The sequence below is a fragment of the Neophocaena asiaeorientalis genome, unplaced genomic scaffold, assembly GCF_003031525.2.
Source record: "Neophocaena asiaeorientalis asiaeorientalis breed wild unplaced genomic scaffold, Neophocaena_asiaeorientalis_V1.1 scaffold150, whole genome shotgun sequence".
Lineage (NCBI taxonomy): Eukaryota > Metazoa > Chordata > Mammalia > Artiodactyla > Phocoenidae > Neophocaena > Neophocaena asiaeorientalis.
This window is the reverse complement of record NW_020176571.1, coordinates 11871504-11898482: the sequence shown is the minus strand read 5'-3', so window position 1 is coordinate 11898482 and position 26979 is coordinate 11871504. Positions and strand designations below refer to the sequence as shown.

The 26979-nt window shown below is 38.3% G+C and overlaps 1 protein-coding gene, 1 non-coding gene and 1 pseudogene across 3 annotated transcripts; all 3 read right to left on the bottom strand.

Annotated features, from left to right (window-relative positions):
• Positions 1-707: 707 nt before the first annotated feature.
• STRAP (serine/threonine kinase receptor associated protein) lies at positions 708-19072 on the bottom strand. Of its 2 annotated transcripts, none has more exons than XM_024733393.1 (9): positions 18656-19072; positions 17784-17919; positions 11759-11840; positions 10865-10937; positions 8134-8230; positions 7324-7461; positions 3692-3828; positions 1886-2035; positions 708-1332 (listed from the first exon to the last, which is right to left on the bottom strand). In XM_024733393.1, the coding sequence occupies exons 1-9, from the start codon at positions 18765-18767 to the stop codon at positions 1205-1207; spliced, it is 1053 nt and encodes a 350-aa protein (XP_024589161.1). In that variant the 5' UTR covers positions 18768-19072; the 3' UTR covers positions 708-1204. The 2 variants fall into 2 exon arrangements, with proteins under 2 accessions (XP_024589161.1, XP_024589162.1); XM_024733394.1 differs by having other exon boundaries at positions 708-1329.
• Positions 4801-6496, bottom strand: LOC112391867 (glycine cleavage system H protein, mitochondrial-like; annotated as a pseudogene).
• On the bottom strand, positions 9004-9188 carry LOC112391971 (small nucleolar RNA SNORA23). Its single transcript, XR_003001603.1, has one exon. It is a non-coding gene; the product is annotated as a small nucleolar RNA SNORA23 (small nucleolar RNA).
• Positions 19073-26979: the final 7907 nt, after the last annotated feature.

Genomic DNA, 26979 nt, shown 5'->3' with positions numbered 1-26979 from the left:
GCAGGTCTACAATTACCCCATTTTTATAAAATCTTTCCTATCTATCTGCATATACACATTCAGAGGTACGCTCATGTGTGTTAATGTTCACTCAATTTTAACAGAATTTTTTTGGGGGTAGTGGGATTTTGAGTGATTTTTCTGATATCTTTATGCTATTTCTTTTCTTTTTCTTTTTTTTTTGCGTTACACGGGCCTCTCACCGCTGCAGCCTCTCCTGTTGCGGAGCACAGGCTCGATGCGCAGGCCCAGCGGCTATGGCTCACGGGCCCAGCTGCTCCGCGGCATGTGGGATCTTCCCGGACCGGGGTACGAACCCGCATCCCCTGCATCGGCAGGCGGACTCTCAACCACTGCGCCACCAGGGAAGCCCTCTGCTATTTCTGAATTGCTTTTTTTTTTTTTCTCTTTTAACCAGCAAGTATCATTTAAATAAGTCATTATTCTGAAAGTTTTTTTTAAAAGGCAGGTCAAGTACCCCTATCCAGTCTAGGAGGAAGAAAGGTATATACAACCCTACCAAAGCACATAAAAATTTCAAAAATCCAGTACAAGTAACTGAATTTCAAAATCAGGAAACAATTTATGTTCACTACAGAATCTTTAACCGGGTTGTCTTTCAATATAGTTATGACGTAGAAAAACTTTCTGGCAATTTCCATTTATAAAACTCAAACCTATCAATGCTTCCCAAGAAACAAACACAGTTTTGTTTTAGAGGCATTTTATTTAGACAACTAAAAACAATTAGATGTTCAGAAGCAGTTTACAATGAAAGAGAAATCAAACCAGTTACTTTATCATGTATTCCCCCTCTTCTTTATAACTAAAGCAAAAAAAAAAATGGCTTTCTGCTTTAAGGGAAAAGTCAGAAAAATAGGCCAATATATTTTCCCTCTTCATAATAACATAAACAGCTACAAGAAATCTACCTGTAATAAGAGAAATTGGATGCTGGTTTGCACATATTCATGAAAAAGACAACAGACTATCGTACTACAACAGTATCACTCCATCCGCCTTCAGCTGATACTCTTGTGTTTTCACTTACAGGTATCACCAAGTTGGTTAGTTCCAGCACTGGAGCTAATTCATATTCCTCATTATTTACTGCTCATGTTTGCCTTAAGCAGAGAGTAACTCTGGAGGCTGATGCTTTTCTCTGTTTGTTTTAGTCCATAAGTTGTGTACATCTGCCTGATGCTCAGGCCTTAACCTCAGGAGTTGAACTATCGATGGAATCTGAATTCTCTGAAGCAATTTCTTCTAGCTCCTCTTCCGCTGTCTCTGGAAAACTGATCTTTGGCTTTGCCAGATCACCACTATCTTCTTCTATGAAAATAAAAGCAATGATGATTATGTGAATTATAATATCACTAGCAATTTGTAGCATTTAACAAGCAAGAAGAGTACGCCGAGACTATGCCAAGCGATGAGCTAGAAAACATAAGAGGAACAGCTTTCTCAATAATTGTGGTTCTAAAAAAGTATGTCTTTTAGATTCAAACTTTTAAATCCATACTACAACTACTCTGGGATCATTAACTAAGTATTTTTATTAAAAAACAGGTCTACTTTACTTGTGAGAATCACTAAGTAGTATCACTCAGAGATTAAATGTATTTACTTATGAGTCCTTTATGCTGTCCTCTAGCAGACTTTGAATTAGGAGTATTCCATTCACCAAATGATCTAGGGTAAAAATTGAGGAACAGAATAGATTGTAGAACAAAAAAATTTAAACCAAAGAACACACTGGATGATTTATTAGTCACGGGCTTCTCCTTGCTCTAACCATATTATATACTTTAAAATCTATAAAGACAGAAATACTGAAAAAATTAACAGTGCAAAATGATACAAAATCATGAATAAAAATTCTTACCAGGAAGCACACATTTCCAAAGGCCGTATGTTTTTCCTACCACAGTCTGCCATAGTCGCAATGTTCCATCTTCAGAACCACTAGCATAGAGTTCTCCATCAGGACTAAACCTCACACAGTGAATGGGACCAAAGTGTCCTTTGTAGGATTCTGAAAAAGAAGAGAAGGGCTTTTAGATAATTTAATACTTAAACATGACATTTAAGTATTGATACACTAGAGAAAATATTGTCTACATTATTGGGAAGATGTGAAATTCATGAGGGCAAAGTCAAAGAACTATACCTAATTAAAAATAAAGTGATTCTCATCACGAACTGGTTCATCATGTCTACCATATCTCTGTAAGATTACTCCTTTGCAATCCTAGCACACACTATGGTTTCAGACTGTCTCTAAAAAAAGAAAATACAAAAAACTGAGGCGTCATGTCCCAATAAAAATAAAGAAAGGGAGTGAATGAAAACCCCTCTAAAATCTACAGAAAGCAGATCTAAAGTCTGTGAATTCAATCCCCATTTCCAAATCCCAAACTCACTGTCTGTTTACTAGGGAACCAATTCTTACTATGACTATAGAGAGCCACCAGATGGAGCTCTTTTACACACTCTGCCTCTTCATTTCCCAGCCATCTACCTAGAGTGCACTAGTCGTTCTGTCACAAAGAACATGAAGATACAGGATCAATGCTGATCCTATATGGAGTTTAAAGAGAAAATGTACAGATTAGTAGTGGTGTTGTTCTGTTTAAGGCACATCCTTAGTTATGAACTTTTCTCATTTACTTTCTAATGCCTTATCACCTTATCAGTTTTCAAAGCTGTTTACTAGACAAGTGATCCTGTTCTGTCTCCATGTCTATTCAACTCAAGGACACTCACACACTAGCTTCCCCCAGAGAATATCATGATCATGTTACCATAAGTGTAAAAAATTATCATGAGAACAGAAAGAATATGAGATTTTGGAATAAGAATGTCTGGGTCCAAGGTTCAGTATTCACTAACTGTGACCTCAGATACCAAGCAAATAATTTACTTCTCTTTTTCAGAGCATAAAACATGTGGCCAAAACATTCTAAAACTTTGAAAAGTGACATTAAATAAAAACAATGGAAAAGAATCTCTTATTTCAACGTCACTTATAGGGACTTCCCTGGTGGCGCAGTGGTTAAGAATCCGCCTAGCAATGCAGGGGACAGGGGTTCAATCCCTGGTCTGGGAGATCACACATGCTGTGGAGCAACTAAGCCTGTGCACCACAACTACTGAGCCTGCACTCTAGAGCCATGAGCCACAACTACTGAGCTCAAGTGCCACAACTACTGAAGCCGGCGTGCCCTAGAGCCCACACGCTGCAACTACTGAGCCCGTGCTCCGCAACAAGAAAAGCCACCGCAATGAGAAGGCCGCACACCACAACGAAGAGTAGCCCCTGCTCACTGCAACTAGAGAAAGCCCACACACAGCAACAAAGACCCAATGCAGCCAAAAATAAATAAAATTTTAAAAGTCACTTACATTCAAGCAACAAAGGATGAACCATAAACAATTAAAATAGATTCTATTTAGTCTATTCACCAAGGTTTGATTTACCCAACCCAAATCCATCAGTTTTCCCAAAGAAACAAAACATAAAATTGTCTTTTATTCTTTGTGTATAATTCTAACAAGTTTAAGTTCATTGGACGGTAAAGCAAGACAGCTAAAAGCAAAGTAGCAGCTAAAAAATTGGCTGAGGTATTAATCACTGAAACATAACATTTCATCAAGGTACCTACATTTTAAGAAAAAGAGGACAACTCACCTAATTCTTCTCCACTATTATAATCATACTTATAAAGTTTAAAATCTTCACCCCCTGCAACAAGAAATTCTTTCTCAGGATGAAGAGATGCAGAATTGATGGTTGCAGGAGCTTCAAAAGACTTAATTGGGTCCAAACTAGAAAAAAAATTTAGATAATATTTATAAATTTTTATTATTTAATAAATAAGGAAACAATTATACATTTAAACTGTTCCTAAACTCTGAAACTCAAGGAATAATCCAATATTCATTTAGTCAAACACAGTGATGTTAAAAAAAAAAAAAACCCTCTAGGTGTGCAAAAAAGGGAACTCTCCTACACTGTTGGTGGGAATGTAACTTGGTGCAGTCACTATGGAAAACAGTGTGGAGGTTCCTTAAAAAACTAAAAATACAGTTGCCATATGATCCAGCAATCTCACTCCTGGGCATATATCCAGACAAAACTATAATTCAGAAGGCTACATGCACCCCTATGTTCATAGCAGCACTAGTCACAATAGCCAAGACATGGAAACAACCTAAATGCCCATCGACAGATGAATGGATAAAGAAGATGTGGTACATATATACAGTGGAATACTACTCAGCCATATAAAAGAATGAAATGATGCTATTTGCAGCTACATGGATGGACCTAGAGATGATCATACTAAGTAAGTCAGAAAGAGAAAGACAAATACCATATGATATCGCTTACATATGGAATCTACAATATGACACAAATGAAATTACGAAACAGAAACAGACTCACAGACACAACACAGACTGGTGGCTGTGGGGCGGGGAGGAAGGGATGGAGTGGGAGTCTGGGATTAGCAGATGCAAATTATTATATAGAGAATGGACAGCAACAAGGTCCTACTGTAGAGCACAGGGGACTATATTCAATATTCTGTGATAAACCATCATGGAAAAGAATATAAAGAAAGAATGTATGTATATGTATAACTGAATCACTTTGCTATACAGCAGAAATTAACGCAACCTTGTAAATCAACTACACTTCAATTTTTTAAAAAAAGAGTAAAAACACCTTTAAAAACCCCTCTAAGTAATATTAGCAAAAAAATTAAAAATTCAGAAGGATACTATGCCCAAGTGAAGTTCATCTCCAAAATACAAAGATACTTCCACAGAGGGATATCCACGCTTTGTGCAGTGAATGCCTTCCTGAAAATGACTGGGCTGGCTAATTAAAACAGTATGGCTAATATACTGGGATTTTTGCTTTGAAAAAAATTTAATTCTGCATTGTCTAATTTTTCTAGGACAAGCATGTATTATCTTTGTAAATAGAAAAGTTTTTACAGTAAGTAATTAATATAAAGGATTATTTGTATATTATTTTCAACTGCTGAGAATTTATAAGTTTCTGCAACAGGAAAAACCTTTAATACTGTGAAATACAGAACTGCTAAAAATGGATCAGTTTTTAACTATCAGGCTATAAAACAATAACTAAATCCGAGACTGCAGCTACATAACAAAAATCAATGCAAAACAGTAGCATCACCTGAATATCAATGAGTTTGGACATTGGCTCTTTTCCAGTCTAACCCTAAAAATCCTGAAAGGTTTCCAACACACAACGTTAGAGTATTTCAGCTCTGAAATGTTGCTATCCTATTCCCACATCACACACTACAAAGCATGAAAATTAAAGCTGACTTACGCAGGATCACTGAATAGCAACTTTCTGACTTAAATGTTAGAATGTATTAACAGGCCAGCAAACCTCCACCACCAACATTTCAGGCAACATTCTACAGCAGGGCTGCACGCTGCCCAAATCCAGAAACAATGAACGTAGTTGTACCATTTAATGGTTCTGAGCAATAACATTATTATTATCAATAACATTACTATTATTATCAATTCACTGAGTGTGTATGAACTCTTTTACATTCTTAATTGCTCATGTCCATTATGACTGCCTTCTCTTTCCTTCTGCCATTCAGTGAAGCTTAGCTCTGCAGATGGCCCTTTAGAGGAAAGGTTAGGACTGCTGATCAGAGTATAATGTGGTATATTCCTTATGGAAATCAAGTAAGTGGCATGTTTACTAAGAACTTTAAACACATTGCCACCCTTTGTTTTGTTTGTTTCAAACTAGTTTATTTAGGGGTTCCATTTTCACTCCTCAATAGATTTTATGTATTTCTCACATGCTTCTTCACCCATTAGTTCATCTAATTCTGAAGGGTTTACAGTGTCGTCTTGATCTTCACAACAAGATTTATTGACAAGTCCTGGCTTTTCTGCAAGGGCTTCATTAATTTCACTTACTTCTCCTGACAGAGGAGAACACAGTTCACTAGCAGTTTTCACACTTTCCAAAGCACCAAACTCATCTTGTTTGTTCAACTTTGTTCCAACTTCAGGGAGACTACACTAAACAACATCTCCCAAAGCTTCCTGTGAAAAACTGCTGATCCCCACTGTTCCAACACCATTTTCTGCTGTCATGTTTCTCTGTGAATCTACCCACTGGAGAGCAGATTGCACAGCGTGTGGAAGGCACCCACTCAGGGCCGTGGCAGGCAGGGTGGGGCAGGTGACAAAGCAGCACGCAGGCTGCAGACTGCACCAGCCATGACATTCCTAACCTCTGAACTGATGATTCTACTTACAGGATTCTCTTGTAAAGAAACATTCAAGAGATGTACCACAAATCTCACTGCACTGTTAAAACAGGGGAACTGATACATGGTTTAGTATAACCTATGATGCAAAACACCTAGTAAAACTGTTTGCAAAGAATTTTAATGGCTAAGGGTATTTTAGAATTAAAAAAATAGGGCTTCCCTGGTGGCGCAGTGGTTAAGAGTCCACCTGCCGATGCAGGGGACAGGGGTTCGTGCCCCGGTCCAGGAAGATCCCACGGAGCGGCTGGGCCCATGAGCCATGGCCGCTGAGCCTGCGCGTCCGGAGCCTGTGCTCCGCAACGGGAGAGGCCACAACAGTGAGAGGCCCGCGTACAGCAAAAAATATAAAAAATAAAAGTTATATTCATTAGGGTACTAGTAACTAAAGAAAAAACCCCACAGTAATACACACACACACACGAAGAAAAAAGACTAGCAAAAAACAGAGCTATCATGAACCTTCTGGCTGTACGATTGTAGGTTTTTAAAAATTAAATTTTCAACATCAGCATTTAATACATTTACAGTCACAAAAATTAAGTCTGTTTTTTAAAAAATCATTAGGTCTATACCATACTTGGAAGCAGAAAAAAAAATCACTAATTTCTCTGAAATTTTAAAGTGAAATAAATAGCAGAATCAAGATCACAGAGGTTTTATAGAGTAATGAACAATATAAACTACAGCACCAGTCTAGTGATCCTTTTAAGAAAAATACTGATTAAAAATTGGTGAATTTTACCAATAAATGTCCTAAATATCTGGAAATTAATTTGATTAATTCCTCTGATTAAAGTATACCAAATTCTTAAAAAACTCATTATTATTGGGTATGGAAACACCTCCCTCCATATTACATAATATAGGCCAAAATTTGCCTTTAAAAGAGTTAAATACCTTAGCATATGCCTTCCAATTTTTAAGTACCTTAAACTGCCCCTGTATTACCAGAAAAGAAAATGAAGGTATTTCTTAGACATACCTTACTGCACTATGAAAAGCAATAGATCGTCCATAAGTTATTACCAATATCTCTCCCTCAGGAATATATTCCATACTGCTAACAGACATATTAAAATTTAGAGATTTCACTTCTGTCATAGTAGCATGATCCCAAAGGCTGAAGAAAAAAAAGAAAAAGAGGACAGTAAGGAGGTATTTACTCATTTAAGAAAAACGCTTCCAGCTTAAATTACATCTGCAGGTTAACCAATGAAATAACCACAATTGTAAAACAACCTCTACTCCAACTCATAAATTACAGATGATACTGAGAAATTTTGGGATCCTATAAAACATCAAATTATTTGGTAGCTTGTCGATGAAATCAAAACTAATACTTTAAATATACTTCCCAAATGATTCAGCAAAACTGTGCTATTAAGACACTCCTAATCTAATCAATTTCAGCGTTGCTCTAAATAATGGTTCTTACACTTGATTCTTGTGAGTCTGATAGTTATCTTTCCACAGAAAAATACATTAGGTGTCAGCTCACAAAACTGTCTACAAAATTTCAGGGGTTTACTGACACCCTATGGCCAGCCTACCCACTGACCCGGGTTAAGAGCATCTGCGTATAAAGGTGTCAGTAGTCTTAATTGTCTTGTGAATTCTGCTCTATGTTTATAACAGTAAATGGATAGCTTCAGAAAAATCTGACCCCTGCGCAGCCAAAGTTGTAATGTTCAGACACAATTCTTCCTACATAGTAGTTATAAAAAACTTTCAAATATAAGCTCTAAGGTCAAATATTTTTCAAACTTTAAATTATTAAAGAAAAATTACTTACCGAACAGTTTTATCATCAGCTGAAAGGATCTGTTTATCCTCACTGCACCACAGAGCCTTTTTAATACCAGAGGTGTGACCACTGATTTCCTTAGGGTCTTAAGATAAAACAATTTAAAATACATTTGTTAATATTTGATTTTTAAAACGAAGCAATATTTGAACAACTATGTAAAAAGAAAAGAAAAACTATGTTTTAAATTAGACTGCAACTTTTCAAAGCCCACCACAATTTAAACTTGATGTTTACCTAGGATACATTTAGTTTTCCCATACTGAAACAAAAATTTATCTGCGTGACAAGGAACCCAAGAACTATACATGTAGATGGGACTGAATACACCACTCCGTCCAGCTTACTTTTCTGCTTTTGAAAGCACTGTTGTACTTCAGTGAAATAAAAGAATAACTAAGGTGGCATAATTTAATAAGAATATGGACCCAGGAACAAGACAGCCTGAGCTAATTCTAGTGCTAACACTAATGCTAGGACCCTCTTCCAAGTCACTGTTGGCAGAGAAAAGCAACAAAAAGGTGGGAACTGGTCTCTGTCCGAGACTTTCCGAAGACTTAAAAAACAAAAACAAAACCACTTGTTATCTCTGGGCAAAAGGAGAAGTTGGAGGCAATAACATTCAACACAACTTTGACTTTGGGCAAGTCACAACCTTTTGAAGACTACATTTCTTCACTTGGAAACTGGATTAACAATAGTTACTATACCCTGGATTTGAGTATAAGAATCAAATGAGAATATACATTCAAAGTTTCTTTTTTTGCCTTTTTCTTTTCCTTTTAAAAAAAATACAGAGTTACTAGAGGTATTTCACATTAAATTCCCCCAAGCGACAATATCTCTATTCCCAAAGTTCTGTGTGTGGGAATTTGGAGGCTGGCCAGTGGTGGATATGTCCAAAGAGACAACACTACACCAGTACTATGATCCCAACTTACTCTTTGGCTGCATGATGTTTGAGTGGATAGCAAGAGCTGAATGCAAAACACAGACAGACACTGCTACCAAGACACAGATGAAAACCATGCACACGTTACAGCAGCCATCATCTAAAGTTTCTAATGGGTTTCTGACAGACAGTAAAAGCTCAGTTAATTGCTCTTCTTTCCAATGCAAGACAGTGGAAGAGCCACTTTCAAAAGGCAGCTTTGAGAAAGGTAAAAGACGACGAAAGTTGTCTACCTGAGCCCTGAACTATCTTGCTGAGTCAGACAGATACACTGATTCAGTGAGGTCAGAGTAGTTTGCTATGTGTTGGCATAAAGTTATTAGACAGAATGAAGAGAAAAATTACCAGGTGCCAAAGGACAATAATCCACAAAGGTAGTTTGTTTCCTCACCTTAGAAGTACTTTTAGAAAAGATATTTCAAGAACAACTGTTTAATTTCCAATGTAGCTTTGACTTTCTTACAAACTTCAGAAGTTTATTGACTTATGAATAAACAGTAGTACCCAAGATACAAAATTTAAGACCCTAACTAATATATAATAAATAAAACAAAATTCTTTTTGTCACATTTTGGTAGCTTTTAAAATACATAGTATGTGACTAGAACAGCACTGAAATACTACAAAATAGAGGTGAATATCTGACTAGGGAAGAAAAGGTGTATCTTACAACTTCTGTGCAATGAGAGAATTCATAAAGGAAATGATAGGTTTTACCACCCAATTTTTAAAAATGTGCATACCATAAACCTTACTGACAAAATTTAAAAGCAAATGACTACTGAGAATACAATAAAGAAACTTTAAAACGAGTAATAAAAAGATGTACAGGTGCTTGGTTCACAAAAGAAGAAGTACATTAAAATGGTATTCAACAGTATTTTAATCTCATGAATAATTTTTCAAGTGCACATTAATAAGACAATCATTTCTCTTCTATTAAATTGGCAAAGATAAAGCTAGTTATCAGTGTTTGCTAGAACAGGTTAGCTACAGATACATTTTTATACTTCACTGGAGGGCCCTTTGGTAGTATCTATCAGTGGCTTCCAAGCATACCTCCTTTTCGTCCCAACAATTCTATTCTATGTAGGTATCCTACAGAAACAATTGTGGAAGTATATGCAACTATAAGGATATTAAGCACAACACTGCTTATAATCTTTAAAATCTGTAAATAACCAAATAAGCCATAATAGGAGATTGGCTAGTTCACTTACCCACAGAATAGAGAGCCACACAGTCATTAGAAAGAATGAATAGAATATTTAAAGACATGAAAAAACTATTATTACAGATTCTTAAAATTCTTCTGAATAGCTAATATACCCAAAAGTGTGGTTCAAAAGTCTAAGTATGTATACACACTGAGAATTCTTACCCTTCTCACCTTCTACAGATAATAACCACTCCTTCTAACCAAAAGGTAGTTAACACTGTTACACACCTTTTTAGACTCAGTATCATAATAAAAATTTACCATGATAATTTTTTAAATTGTAGGAAGGCTATACAAGCACAATGTAGTAAATAAATCAATATTTCAAAAGATATCTGCATTAAAAAAGGAACTGGAAAAACACGAACCAAAAGCTAAAGACGTTATCAGCAATTAATAATACTGGATGATGGACTATATTTTAATTTTTTTCTTTGTGATTATCTTTATTTTCCTAATTTGAGTACTAAATATGAATTCCTTTAATCAGGAAAAGTTACTTAAATTAAAAGAAAACAAAACCACAAATACGTATAAATTACACTTACCTGCTTCAGGTTTGTTCAAGTCATATATGCGTAACAGTTTATCCTGTCCCCCGGTTAACAAGTAATTACTATCCTGAAAACACACATAAGTAAGATCTTACTAGATTAACCATTTTAAAAGCTACATCTCTTTGAAACTTCTTCAACACCAAACAGAATCCAAATAAGGCTCACAGATGTCACAAGGAGATGCATACAGACCAATTACTACTGAGAAAATACTGCAGAGCATTTATCTTTCTCATAATAGCCAAAGCCCTGTAAGCTTCCCAGTTCAAATGTCATACCACCTCCACATGGCGTCTCTTAGTCGGCCCTGATCCGGCTGCCTACCGAGGAGTACATCTGTGATGATCTCAAATTTATCCTCTCCCTTTTGAAAGTGGCTGGGAAACATTATTTGGGCTTTTCAGATGTTTGTTGCTATTGTTGAAGTATTGATACAAGAGTTCCAGGGTTCTTAAAAGCCTCATAGGATCAACTAAGAAGAAATACTCATTGAGTTGAACAACAAAGGGATCACGGGACCCACCCTCCACACAGTCGAAATCCACGTATAAGTTATAGTCAGCCCTCTATACATGTGGTTCCTCCCACATGCAGTTCCTCCACATGTGCAGATTCCACAACTGTGGATCATGTGATACTGCAGTATGCAGTATTTATCAGTGAAAAAATCCATGTTAAGTGGACCTAGACAGTTTAAACCTGTGTTATTCAAGAGTCAACTGTAAAGGTGTACAGTTTAATCTATAGTCAAATCAAATATAAGCCAATATACACCAAATATTCCCCCAGAAAACCAAATATACAAACCAATCAAATATAAAACCACTGTCATATCCTATAATAACAGCAATTTAACTTCCTAAAACAAATTACATTTTCTGATACCTGCGTAAAATCCACAGTCTTGACAATGTGTTTATGAGCCAGGGTCATCAATTCATCTCCTGAGACAGCATCCCACACTTTGCTAAAAATAAAAAGTAAAATTAAAAGATAAACATGTGGTAATTTTGACAATTACCAAATAAGTTAGATATTTGAAATGTTATATAACTACATGATAAAGTAAAAACAATATAACAATCTAATTTTGACAATGGAAAATATCAAATTTTAAGTAAACAAGTTTCATGAAGCAATCCATTCTTATTTTCATTTTAGCCTGTAGCCATAATATCCTTTTAGCAAGACTGTAAACATTTTAACCAGTTCAGTTTCACCTTTCCAATATTTTTTCTCTATTCTTTACTCTCGTGTACATGAGAAACAAGAAATGAAAAACAAGAAGTCCTTTAAAAGAATTTTACAGGAGAACGAAAAGCCTTGACAGAAGTTACATGAAATTTTAAAACAAGACAGTAGAGAAGAAAATATTCTCCCCATCTCTTCCTCAAAGTTGACTCTTAAATTCTCAAATCCTAGTCCAATTAACTTCCACACAAAGTAACAGCCTTTGATTATATAATGCTAATGTTGAGAATATTTTAAATCTCTCAACTGTTATTTTCCCTAACCCAACCCAAAATATGTATGTGATTACACACACATACGTATGTTTATGTATACGTTGGAGGATAATGATGAAATAATAGTTCATAAAAATACTGTAAGGGGTTCCCCAAATAAAAAAGCTTAAACAGTAAAGAAGAAGAAAAAAAAAACAATTCATTTTAGGTCAGAAGAGGTCATTGAAAAATAAACAAGAAAACTTTCCACGCAGGAAAAGAAACTGTTATGAGGTATGAGGAACAAGCTACGCTCCCTAAAGATTTCCATTTTAATGTAATTGACAGTTATTTTTAGGAAAAAAAGTGAACAATGAAATAGTGGAGAAAGAAAAACAGAGAAAAGCAAGGAGTATCTTTTCTTCATTTATTCATTAAACACACAAGAAATATATCAAGTATGTCACTTTAGACTCAGTACTAGGGCACAAAAGGGAGAAAAAAAATGATCCCAAAGAAAGTTCCTGCCTTAGTAGAGCATTAGCTTTAGCTGAGATGGAAAAAAAATCCATTAAATAATACATTTAAGAAATATAATTAAATGACAAACACACATGACTATAGAAACACAAAAAACACACCACTAATTACGCCAGAAAGTCCAGAAACTCTAAGCATCAAAACCTGTAGCCTTAAAGAGCATGTAGAAATATGCCAGGGGAAAAAAAAGGGAAAGGCCATTGTAGATAAGCATTAATAGCATGTGCAACGGTAAAGAAACATGAACCATCTAACAGGAATAAATGCTGATGATACAATAGAAACCTTCCAAATTATATACTTGAGTCATGAGTAGCTGAGTAAATATGTTCTGAGAGAAACAATGTCAACTATGAGTGGTACTGCTACTAAACTCTCAAATATTAATTTCTCTTTGCACAGGAAACCTGTTCTAATCTCCCCCGTTTCCAATTCAACTCTCTTGGTCCAACCCTACTTCCCCAACCTCATTCTGTATTATTTCTCCTAATCTAGTCATACCAGATTATAGACCACTCCTCAAACAAGCCATGTATTTTCTTCCAGGCTCCTCTGTCTCTGCTCATATTGTTCTATTAAGCATGTATTTTACATTCTCAGCTATCACAGTTCTACTCACCCTCGGTTGATCACAAATGGTATCTTTTCACTAAACCTTCTATTCATCTCACCTCCATTAACCATTCCTTTCTGTTTTTTCCACAAAGCTCAGCTTATACTGATTACTGTGTTTAACTTTGCTTTGCTTTTACTTTTGTTTACATATGCTTACTCTTAATCACAGGGAAATCAGTGATAAGAGTTCACAAAGATTAGACTGCTGCAATAACAGAAGGTGTCAAAAGTGAAGAAAACATCAAATGTACCTGAAACCTCTATCCTGTTCATATGATGCCATGCCTCAAAGGAACTCTGGGCAATGTCTTTAGAAATACTAATTTCAAGTATATTCAATCATCTTCCCCAAACTCCTTAAAATCTTAGTATGCTGCTTAGACCATGTCCATTCACTGGTGAGGAGGAAGGCACTGGAGTGACTGGAGGAGTATCATCCAGAAGCCCCACACATCTAGTTGTTTTCCTCCTATTTAGAAACACTAGTAAAATTGAGTTCGGCACTCTCGACAGAGCATGTTCTAGTCACTTGTACTAGATCTACTTAAGCACTCTCTGGACAGAGCACAGGCATCTTCTTTACTTTTGGCACTCTCCAGATGAAGACAGTAGAGGGACTGAGAAGAGGATCAGGAGATGTAGTGCTAACATTAGCTCTATGAATTAAAAGACATAAAGAGGATGGTGTTTCAGGGACAGTGTACACATCAGCTGACTTGACTGCCCGAATTACCTCAAGTTAACATTCTAAACTGACCCACGGACCGGCTCTGCTGAATATATTTTCTCCACAAGAAATAGGAACAAAATTATCCTTTAGATAAACATGAAATTAATGAATTTTCTGAGAAACCTAAGAATGAGGGAACAAAAACAATCACCCAAAAATAATTTATACCAACTACGGTTAATCAGGTAAGCTGGGGAGCTCTTTAGTTGGGTCAAGTTCCATAACAGCAGACCCCATACAAGTCATTAAAAGAGAAGAATATAAACAAAGAATGCACATACTCCCACACCTCACAGACAGACACAGAGCAATTGAAGGGTAAGACTCAGCATCCATTAACCAAGTACCTACTATGTAACAGACACTATGCTAGACTCCAGGCATGTAAGTGGAGAAAGATCTCTCTGATTTGCACAAAAATCAGACTTACACTCATTTTACAGATGTGAAAACCAAAGTTTAAGAAGCATCCCATGATCAAACTGAAAATACACAGCATGGCTACCACATAAACTCAGGCCTGGCTAATGTAAATGCTTACATCTTTCTCACTGTATGATGGCACCTGAGAGCCTTAACTGAGGGGGGAAAAACCCAAAACTATTCCCTCTTGTTATTTAAATCTACTCAAACTTCCTTGCATGAAACCGAAAGGTTTCATGGCTTTAGCACAGAAGTTCCAAAATAACACATGATTTTGGTCTAGTAGGGGTGGTAGCTACCAGTGTTACCCTACACGTGTAACGCTTACATAGTTATTAGATTTTAGGCAATATTCTAAATATTAGAAACATATCAACTTATTCAATATTCACAACCAGAGGTAGGCACTATTACTATTCTCATTTTTATAGATGATGAAACTAAAAAAAAAAAAGAGATTAAACAAAGTTCACAAGGTCACAGAGCTATTAAAGGATGGAGCCTGGGTTCAAACACAGACAATATGGCCCCATTAAAATTAATGCTTTTCGGCTTCCCTGGTGGCGCAGTGGTTGAGAGTCCACCTGCTGATGCAGGGGACATGGGTTCGTACCCCGGTCCAGGAACATCCCACATGCCGCGGAGCGGCTGGGCCCGTGAGCCATGGCCGCTGAGCCTGCGCGTCCGGAGCCTGTGCTCCGCAATGGGAGAGGCCACAACAGTGAGAGGCCCGCATACCGCAAAACAAAATACAAAAAACAAAAGCTTGTCTCTTTTAATGCTAATGTCTATAGTGTCTAAGATCTTGTTACATTTATTACCTAATTATATTTAACTTAAAATACCACTTTATTAACTATTAACTTACCACCAAACTGGGACCTAGTTTCAATAATGACATTTGTAAAATCCACTTACCAAATATCTGAAATCTAGAGCTTTTAATTCCAATTTTCCATCTCTGTTATAAAATCAATGACATTCATTCCCAATGACAATGCTCCTACTGGACTGAGCAAAAAACAAACTTTGGAGGAGTTAAAGGGGAAGGGAAAAAAAAAAAGCTGAACTCATGGCAGACACAAATGTCTTAGAAGCAAAACCAAGATCTATAATTCGTCCATTCTTTATCCTTCTACTTTAGAAAAATGCCTTAAGTTATTTATTTGACAAACATAAAGTACTGAACAAACCAGGGATACAAAAAAATATAAAACATGGCCCCTGGCCTCAAAAAGCAATGACACTGAAGTCAATAAGTACTATAAGAGCCAGAAGTTTAACACAGGGAACAGTGTGAGCAAAAAGAAGGAATGGGCACCTTCACCTTCCAACACTCCTCAAGTCTTCCTCGTCTGAGAATCACTTTTACTTCCTATTTTTCACCTCCCATAATTAACAATCAAAGGAGTCTCTGTCACATTATAAGCACACATGCTGACATCTACAGCAACATTTGACCTGAAGCTGTTGACATTACAGGACTGACATAAAACCAAGCAGTTCCTTATTTTATCAGAATTTCATACAATCACAATAGGGCAGCATGCAAAGCCTTACAATGGTTATTCATGAACATAATAACATCTATTCATTGAAGGCACAGAAAAAAAGTTCATACTGACATTTATAACTTTTCTTACTGCTCTCTCATCGTCTCAAATTTAATCCCACATAAGGATGGGATTATATCTCCCTCTCCTTATTTTAAAAATTTTATTTTTAAAAACTTACATATAGTAAAACTAACTCCAAGATATAGAGGTCTACGGGTTTCATCAAATATATAGTCATGTATCCACCACTCAATCAATCTGCCTTCATTTTTCATAATAAACTTAGTATGTTTAATTTGCTTAATACAAAGGAGCAACAAACACATTTACAATTGCTCCCTAGTGTGAAATTCTGTTAAAAAAAAAAAAATCAACAAGACCACTTTTACTCTCCAGAGCCTCAAATCTTTTAATAGAGTATTACATGTGCAACAGCCCTTGACATTGCCTTCCTTAGTTTAAGCATTTAAGTGCCTGCTAAATCACAAACACAATTAGGAACTAGAGGTACCGAAGTTATATATGACACATGTTCAGATGGGGAAAGTGGGTCACCGCAAATCACTTTAATAACATACGCAAACGCCAAAAATCAGAATAGGTAAGGTGTATTCTGGCAACAATATTAGTATAACTAGACTGTGGGGCATACGGTGTGCAGTGCCAGATGATGATAATGATGAACTAGGATGAGAACAAATTTTCAAGAGCCAACAAGTGAAATTTAACCTTTAGGCCAGTGGTTAAAGGCTGCACATCAGAATCACCTAGACCTTCAAGGAAAAGAACTGATGTTCGGGACAGCACCCCCAGACCAACTAAATCAGAATTTCTAGATACATGCATCTGAGTATTTTAAAAGCTTCTAATGTACACCCAACATCATGGACCACTGACAAAGCACAGGGAAGACAAGAGATCATGAGATGGAGAACTGACATGACGATATTTGTATCTGTGTTCACGAATACAACTGGCAGCACCAGGGAGGATGAACAGATGGGAAAGGACAAGTATTAGGGACCTAAACTAATACAGCAGTGGCCGAGGCATAATAAACAATGTGGTCAGGAAACATTCTGCTGGTAGAATCAACAAAGAAGATGATAATCTAGATGGAAGGGAAAAATCAAGAATGATTTAGATTTCAGCCTTAAAAAACTTAAAATATGAAGAATAATTGAGTTGGGGAGTTTTAAATATGTCTAACAAAAATGAGAGTGAAATTGGGCTAAAAATGTGGGGTCATTAAGCACTAGGAAGTCATAGGAGTTAATGATACCACTCAGCCAGCACATGTGGGGCAGTATTTGGAAGCATGACCATCAACATTCATTATCTGAAGTGTCTGTTAATAATGCAGATTCCTGGGTCCCAATCTAGACATGCAGAATTTAGTCATTTAAGTCTCTGAACATTGCGAGAACTATTTAAGAGAAAGAAGCAGGCAGGATCAGGGTGGAATTTTGGTGAGATCAAACACTATGTGTTCTATATGGCAGGCAGTGAGAATTCTATGAATAACTTTGATTGAAGTTTTGATCATTTCAGAACACAATCCACAGACAACTCCAAAGGGGGCCATTTTTGGCGGCACTTACGCTGTGAAATCTGCAGCTGCTGTAGCTGCTTTGGTGGCGTCCTTATTTAGTGTTGCACCCCAAACAGCACCCTTATGACCCAAAAATGTTCCAATCCAGTCTCCTGTATCTCCCTGGCGTAGCATAGGTTTACCATCTAAAAGATATTTAAGAAGACATGTGATTTACAAGTTTAGATTACTTAAAATTTAAGATTCAAACATAAAATGATCATATTGAAAAGACCAGCCGAGGGTCGTCTGGTCTTTTCTCCCCTGCTTTTGTTGTCTAACTATTCTCACTCACAGGGATCACTAAGGAACGTCCAGAAATAACTTAACTGAAGAACCGAGCTGGACACTCTCTTTGGGAAGCATTTGTAATTCGGTGAGAAGACTACTGATCTGCATGAAAACAATCTAGATTTGCGTCTTATTTTGGACAAACTTAACAGTAAGTCTCAGCTTCCATTTGAAAAATGGAAATGAAAAATTCCATACAACAAACAGTATCCTAAGAGATAACAGGAGTAGCAAGTCTTTGTAAACTAAGGTGTAAAACAAGGCCTGGCCTAGTTTCTGCATTCCCCGAATCCCTGAAAGATTATTTACGGTGTCTGCTGGCCGGGGCGTCTAAGCAAGTGCACAGTTCAGCTTTTCCAGAAATAGCAATAAAGCTAAAATGAGAGACCTTGGTTAGGGGCATTACTTAGCAAAGCCCCTCGGCGTCAGCTGAGGAAACCCTAACACTACTCCTCTCCCTATCAGCCCACCGTGGACCCTAACCTCAAAGGCTGCGAGAGCCGCAGTCCGCTCGGCAAAGGGGATTGCCGGCCCCCACTCCCTTTCCGCCCAGTCCCAGCCGTCAGGGGCCCGATCAGCGGCCCTGCTCACCTTTGCAAGCGCTGATCAGGAAATAGCCGTAAGGCGTGATGCCACTGAAGGCCAGATCCACCACGGGCCGCGTGTGGCCCGAGCAGGTGAGCGGCGTCTGCCTCATCGCCATGGCGGCTGCGAGCCGTGCGATCCGGCGGGGGAGCCGAGGGTCGTCTGGTCTTTTCTCTCCTCCGTGGCACCGCCTCCGACTCCTCAAGGCCCCCGCCCTGACTCTGGGGTTGGGCCGGGAAACGGGAAAAGGCCAATCCGGTGGCCCCGAGGTCAGAAAGGGGTTAGGGACGGGTCAGGGGAGTCTGCGACGGACGACCGACCGCCGTCGAGGGAGGGAAAGGGAGGGAGGGAGGAGAGTAGGGGAGGGGGAGAACCGCAGAATCCGCGCCACGACCCACACCGTCTACACCGGTACAGGCAGGAAGTGACGACACCAACCACGCAGAGCGTACGCCGGAAGTGACGATCCGGCGGGAAGGCGGGTTCGCCAGGTAGAAGAGGCTTAGTGGAGCCAGAAGGACGGCAGCGCGCAGGCGCGAGATCAGCGTTCGTTGAACACGTGACGCTGGACCTGCGCCCGCTACGTACGGCGTCTGGCAGCGCTCTAGGCTCTGGATAAAAGTCCCGGTGAGCAATTTTGAGCGGTCGGTCGCGGCCTTGCTGTTCTCGGGCGCAGTTCGGGGCCGGGGGGGCGAAAGCGGGTCCTTCTCCGCTCAGACCTTGAACCTGGCGGCCCATGTGGATTACGCACCGAGCAGTCCAACCAGTTGGACTCTGCTTAGTATCAGAACATTTAAGCTGAACAACCAGAGTTGCTCCCAGCGGCGGCCCAAACCTGCAAACACTAAGAACTTTTTTTTCAATCTTTATTAACAATTATATAGGCAGCTCCTCCGGGATTGTCTATAAGGCCTTTAAGAAAAGTACTTTCCCCAGCCACCCCTAATGCTGTGTAACATTCCTCCATTGCTAGTGTTTTAGAAGTGTTAAGTAACTTTCAAGACAGTTAAATTCAAATTACTTTTTGTTTTGAGGACTTCGGAGGACTCTAGAGCAGTGGTCCTCAAATTTTTGGATGAAATACCCACATCAATAAAACGAGTCCGCACTCCAAGTCTATGGATAATAATTTGTAAATTACGTTCATGTTAGTGCATAGACAAAAATAGAAATACTAGAAGAATCTAAAAACTAAATATAAATAGAAACGCTGGTATTATCTTCCTGCAGGCTGCCCACTTTGGATATCGCTGCATTGTGTGGCATCCAGAACTGTTGATGGAGTGCTCATACAAAAGCTGTCCTGAGCAGGAAAGGTCCTTTCTCTGGGCAAGTTGTTTCTTTCCTTTGATGTTGGTTAGAAAGTCAATCGAAAACAGCAGAGATTTTTGTGGCCTATTCACTGCTTTATCCCCCAGGCCATAACGTCTTGGCATATAACACATATTTAATCCGCACAAAAGTCTCTCAGTGTTTTCTTCTGCATCATCTTTTGGTGACAAACATGTATCTTCATTGAAGATTCAAGTCTAATTACTTGAAAGAACACTTGAAGTACTTCCCCATTTTATTTCCTTAGCATTTTGTTCATTCATCTGTAGTAGAGCACTTACTGTATATGTTTTCCATTATCTTTTGTTCTCTCTGTGCCAACCTCACCCTGTGGTCCAGCCCACACACACACTCCATTCACATTTAAATTATGAGCTTCTTAATGGGAAAGGTTATGTCTTTGTCATCTTTGTACTCTTATTACCAGAAGAGTGGATGACATTTAGTGAATGCTCAACAAATGATTATTAAATAAATAGATGCATTACTGATGGAGGTAAAGACACAAGTTAGAGTTAGTCAGTAAAATATTAATATATGTCCATTTGTTGCTTGTTGTGTGTAGGTAAGTTTTACAACTGAAAACTTCTTTGTCTCTAAAGAATGTATAGTTCCTACTCATTTGGATTCTGAGTTCTAAGAGTATTATTATCATGATCAATCGTGTGGGGTTCAAAGTCAGTTTAACATTAAAAGACAGATTAATTCAATTAATATGATTAACCACATTAAAAGACTAAAAAAGAAAAATGATGTCAATATGTATTTCATTGTATTGTATAAAAAATTTTAGACAGAATTTAATATGCATTCATTCATGATAAAAACTTAGATACCAGAACTAAAAGGGCCCTCCTTAACTTGATAGAATATTTAAAGAAGCAGCACACATAATGATGAAACACTTAATCACTCTCTATTAGGTCAGGTACAAAATAAGAATGATTACCACTATCACTCCAATACAGCATTGAACTAGATGTTTAAGTAACCCAATAAGGCATAAACGTTGCAAAGAAAATTACAAATCTGTGATTATTTAAAGATTATTTATGGAGATTACATATAAAGAAAAAAAAATATATATATATATATATATTTTTTTTGCCGTACACGGGCCTCTCACTGTTGTGGCCTCTCCCGCTGCGGAGCACAGGCTCCGGACGCACAGGCTCAGCGGCCATGGCTCACGGGCCTAGCCGCTCCGCGGCATGTGGGATCTTCCCGGACCGGGGCACGAACCCGTGTCCCCTGCATCGGCAGATGGACTCTGAACCACTGCGCCACCAGGGAAGCCCTACATGGCATATTTTTAAATTACATTTTATGTTTGTTGCTATGAGCTTTTTTTTAAAAATTTATATTCCACATTTAAGAGAAATCATACAGTGTCTTTCTCCATCTGACTTATTTCATTTAGCGTAATACCCTCAAGGTCCACTTATGTTGTCACAAATGGCAGGATTTCATTCTTTTTTATGGCTGAACAATTTTCCATTTTTTATATATATATATATATATATATATATATAAATTTGGCACATTTTCTTTATCCATGCATCCATCAATGGACACTTAGGTTGTTTCCATATGTTGGCTACTTGTAAATAATGCTAAAATAAACATGGGAGGACAGATATCTCTTTGAAATACTGATTTTATTTCCTTTGGATATATACTCAGAAATGGGACTGCTGGATGATATGGTAGTTCTGTTTTTAATTTTTTGAGGAACCTCCGTATTGTTTTCCATAGTAACTGCACCAATTTACATTTCCGACAACAGTGCACATGGGTTCCCCTTTCTCCACACCTACACCAACACTTGTTATCTCTTCTTCTTGATAGTAGCCATTCTGACAGGTATAAAGTGATATCTCCTTGTGGTTTTGATTTGCATTTCCTTGATGATTAGTGATGTTGAGTACCTTTTCATGTACCTGTGGGGCATTGTATGTCTTTGTTGGAAAAATGTCTATTCAGTTCCTCTACACATTTTAAAATTAGATTGTTTGAGTTTTTGCTATTGAGGTGTATGGGTTCTTCATATATTTTGGTATTAACCCCTTATCAGATATATGGTTTGCAAATATTTTCTCCCATTCATTTTGTTATTTCTTTTACTGTGCAGAAGCTTTTTAGTTTATGATTTTAGAATGAAATCCACTGCTTGTAGGGTATGAAATCTCAAATTATATTCCAAGTGAAGAGAAGGGAGACAGTTAATATGGATAATTTTGATATTGCTCCTACCTTAGTGTTTTGGACAAAAGATCAGCTGTGGTGGGTTTTTTTTTTTTAATAACATCTTTACTGGAGTATAATTGCTTTACAATGTTGTGTTTCTGTTGTACAATAAAGTGAATCAGCTGTATGTATACATATATCCCCATATCTCCTCCCTCTCGCGTCTTCCTCCCACCCTCCCTATCCCACCCCCTGTGATGGTTTTGTGGATGGAGACAGAGATAGAAAGTGATGGAGATAGAGATAGAGTTAGAGACAGTTTGGTGGGATAAAAAAGATCCCCTTCCTCCACCATCACTTACACTTTTCTGAGAGGAAATATTACATTGTCAGAAAGAATCCATTTGAGGCTGGCATTTTCCCTAAGTGATTCATACAGAGCAATTCCTAACTAAAGCGATGGTTCTAGTAACATGGACATGCTCAGGAAAAAGCCAGAAGGTCCATATCTAGGAATTCAAAGGTTATTTTTTCCCAAAAAAGTAGAGTCAAAGTCACATCAATATGAAGATTATACCTTCCTCATATAATGCTAGATTGTGTTGTCTTGGGAAGAAAACTCATGGAAGTGAGTTGCTTTTGTTCTTTTTTTTTTTGCCACAACATGCGGCATGTGGAATTTCCCTGACCAGGGATCGAACCCGTGCCCCCCGCAGTGGAAGCCTGGAGTCTTAACCACTGGACCACCAGGGAAGTCCCCTTTGTTCTTTTATAAATCAAGTGGAAAATGGTAGGAGTGCCCCACTGATGAAGAGACCAATCTGGAATCAGAGCACTCACCATCTTTGTCCCACAAAACCAGAGCCCTCAGGGCCACTGGCAAACTCCTCTGTCCCTCTGGGAAACCTCAGGCCCAGGAAAACCCCATCACCTTGTGAACAAAGCCTGTGTGTTTAACCACACACAAGAACGTGGCTCCTTTCTCAAGTGGCGACAAGTTGAATTTCCCTGAGAAAATGGGTGGAGACCCTTGATGGTGGAGGCTTGAGCAAGGTCTGCAGGAAGAGGGTTAGAGTTTGGGGAGATAGAGTTCAGAAACAAAGGACAACAATCTGAAGCCCTGAGGCTTTCCCTCTTCCTCTCTCCCTTATGTGGTACAAGAGAAAGAATTAGGTAAAGCCACAACTTCTAGGTTTTTATACTTTGTACTGATTGGAGATGCTTATTTAACTCTTCTATAAAAAGAGCTGCTGAAACGGCCATTGTAGCTCAGTGTTTATTTAGTCTAGAATATAGAGTTGTGGCCCTTAGAATGAGGGTCAGGCCAAATTAGGGTTGAGGGTGAACTTTTTTACCCAACGTGGCCCTCTAGGGTCAAGTCAGGAGATAGATACTACACAAGTTATTTGAGTAGAAAGAGCTTAATATAAGGAATAGTCATATAGATATAAAGGTGATAACAACTAAATGAGTAAAAAGAGAACTCTAAGGAGTCGTGGAAATAGCAACTTCTGGAAGCATGTACCATCCCTAGGTCTGAAGGAGCAAAGGGAACAAAGAGAAAAACTTAGAAATTTAGGGAGGGGTCCCTAGGGTGCTGAAACCCAGACCTCTGAGGAGGAGACACTGGATTGTTGGCCGCTGGTGTCTGTGCGGGGGTGGGGTAGGGATGAGGCTGGTTCTACAAGTGCTGAAAAAATAGCAAATTGGAGTCAGTGGTGGCTACAGATAAGGCATGATGTCTACAGGGGTGAAAAATGTGTGGCCTAAGCGATTTTCAGTAGAACCCCTATCAGACAGGAAGCCACCAAAAAGGCAAACGGGGAAGAGCAAATCCCTCTTCTTTACCAGTGTTGCAGTTTTCCTCTCATGCCCCTGCTGGAAGAACCTGGTGGAGGAAAGATGTGATTTGTAGTCGGGGTCCCAAGGTCACCAAAGGAGAGAATTAGAGGGCGGGGTGGAGCTGAGAGACATTATCTGGCCCAACAGGCAAACAAAATATATCTAAGTGTGTTTGTGTCATTAGTGATGAATCTAAAGGGAAATTGTAGCTGCTGCTTTTATTTTTTTAAATAAATTTATTAATTTATTTATTTTTGGCTGTGTTGGGTCTTCATTGCTGCTCATGGACTTTCTCTAGTTGCGGTGAGCTGGGGCTACTCTTCGTTGAGTTACGCAGGCTTCTTATTGGGGTGGCTTCTCTTGTTGCAGAACACAGGCTTTAGGCACGTGGGCTTCAGTAGTTGCAGCATATGGGCTCAGTAGTTGTGGCTCACGGGCTCTAGAGAGCAGGCTCAGTAGTTATAGTGCAAGGGCTTAGTTGCTCCGCGGCATGTGGGATCTTCCTGGACCAGGGCTCGAACCCGTGTCCCCTGCATTGGCAGGCGGATTCTCAGCCACTGCGCCACCAGGGAAGTCCCTGTAGCTGCTTCTTAAAACACTTTCTGATTCCCCCGCACATGCCCAATCAGCTGTATTTCCTGCTGACACCATCTGCCAAGATACCATTAGAGAATAATCTTTGATTCTTTTGTTTTTCATACTTTGTGTTCAATTAATTATCAACTCGCATCAATTCTACCACATACGCAACTTCTCCACACCTCTACTGTCACTAACCTAGTTTAGGCACACTTAATTTTTCACATGACCTAATGCAACTCCCTTCTTAGTGGTATTTTCTGTCTCTGGTTTCATCTCTCTTTAGTCTAGTGATTCTCACCCCAAGCTGTATAATAATACCATCTGAGAAACTGTTTAAAAGATCTCATTCCCAAGGATCTTGATTTAATTGGTTTGGACTGGAGTTGGGGATCAGTATTTTTAAAGCTCCCTAGGTAGTTCTAAAGTGCAGCCAGGGCTTCCCTGGTGGCTCAGGTTAAGAATCCGCCTGCCAATGCAGGGGACATGGGTTCAAGCCCTGGTCTGGGAAGATCCCACATGCCGCGGAGCAACGAAGCCCGTGCACCACAACTACTGAGCCTGCGCTGTAGAGCCCGCGAGCCACAACTACTGAGCCCATGAGCCACACTACTGAGCCTGCGAGCCTAGAGTCCGTGCTCCACAGCAAGAGAAGCCACTGCAATGAGAAGCCCACACACAGCAACGAAGACCCAACACAGCCAAAAATAAATAAATAAAATAAATAAATTAAAAGAAAATAAAGTGCAGCGAGCTTGGAGAACCATTATTACAGTCTGCTCTCCATATTAGTATCAAATTACTTTTTTTTTTATTGTGTGCTATCCAAATCCAATAACATCAGTCCATTACCCCAAATTCCTCAATAGTTATCCCTATCAACAGACAACATATCCAACTGGCATACCCATAGTTCTTCTTGGTCCAGTTTCCACATACCTCTCCAACTCCTGTTCATTCTTCTCACTGAACTTAAATGTCTAACTTCACTTTCCAACAGTATTGAGCCACTCGCAGTTTCCTAAACATAAGATATTCTCTCACTTATCCATGCAATGCATAGTTTATTCCCTCCAGGAAAGGAACCTCCCCGAACAATAGCAAGTGTTAATCACATGGTTAAAAACACATAGTGTAACTTTAATGTTTTAAAGCACCCTTCAAACATTACTTTCTGAGATGTCAGTTATATGAACATTTGTGAATGCATAGAAAATGAGTTGAAAGAAATTCATTAAAATGTTAACTGTGTTGTCTGTAGGCAGCAGGGTTATAGATTTTACTTTCTTCTCTGTACCTTTCTGTAGTTTAGACATTTTCTACAATGGCATGTGTTACACTTTTAAACAGAAAAAAAGTAATAGAATGTATTGGCAGAATCATTTATGTGTTTTAAAGCACTGTATATATCAAAATGTCTGAATCTACTTGATTCTGAATTAAGAAAGAAGTGTTTGATTAATAAAATAGTATAATGAGGAATGCTAACATTTACTTAAAGAGTTTTAACCCTGCCCTCCACTTCCTACACAAAAATGTATTTTTCCTTTATCCACTAGATGGCACACTCTTCCCATGTATTGCTCCATTTATAATGCTGAAGAAACTTTGAAGGCATTGTGCATGGTTTACATAAATATTTTTATTTTTAAACTGACACATTATAATATATTGTTTGTATTTATAAGATATTTGAATACACACTAAGAAAATTGTGGGTTTTAATTATCTAAAATTTACATCAATTTCCTTATAAACACCTCACATTTATTTGTATTGTCCCAACCAATTCTGCTCCAATTAGCCCCATCTCACTACTTAAAAGGTGGCAGAAATTCCCTTCACCCTTGAATTCCTTTTGCTTTTCTTCTTGATTTACACCTTTAGGCTTGCAGATGACACCCAGAGGAATTATTTAGTCTAGCTGGTATTATCAAGACTAAGAGACCGCCACCAACATTCTGTGTATAGCAACTCTGCATTGGCAGAGACCTAAGAGTTGGGTCAAATTGAACCAAACTTCCCAAAGCCAGAGAGTGGAAGGAGAAAAGATATTCCTGTGGGGAATGTCCTGAAGGCACATATCTGTGTCAGAATGATTTTAAATCTTGTCTGAAATAATGTATTCAAGAGTATTAATGAATATTCCCAAGATTTTAGAGGATAATAGATCATTAGGCAAAATCTAAAACATTAACTGTTGCCCATTTCTCACTGATGCTTGCATGTAGGGTATTACAGGCATCAAAGAAATCTCCGATTCTTTCCAATGAGTTTCTCTTTCTCTAGCCCTTTCTTTCCAAAGTCCAGTTGCCTGTCAAAAGTGGTTCCGCTCTCTGACTCACTTTTCTTAGATGATGACTTATCTGCCTGGCACTACATTTTCAATT

Excerpts from the sequence above, each read along its gene's own strand:
- STRAP (XM_024733393.1), bottom strand. The coding sequence starts at position 18,767 with ATGGCGATGAGGCAGACGCCGCTCACCTGCTCGGGCCACACGCGGCCC. Across the intron at positions 10,938-11,758 it reads AGACTGTGGATTTTACGCAG|GATAGTAATTACTTGTTAAC; the intron begins GTATCAGAAAAT and ends GTGTGTTTTCAG. Across the intron at positions 8,231-10,864 it reads CTTGAACAAACCTGAAGCAG|ACCCTAAGGAAATCAGTGGT; the intron begins GTAAGTGTAATT and ends TTTTATCTTAAG.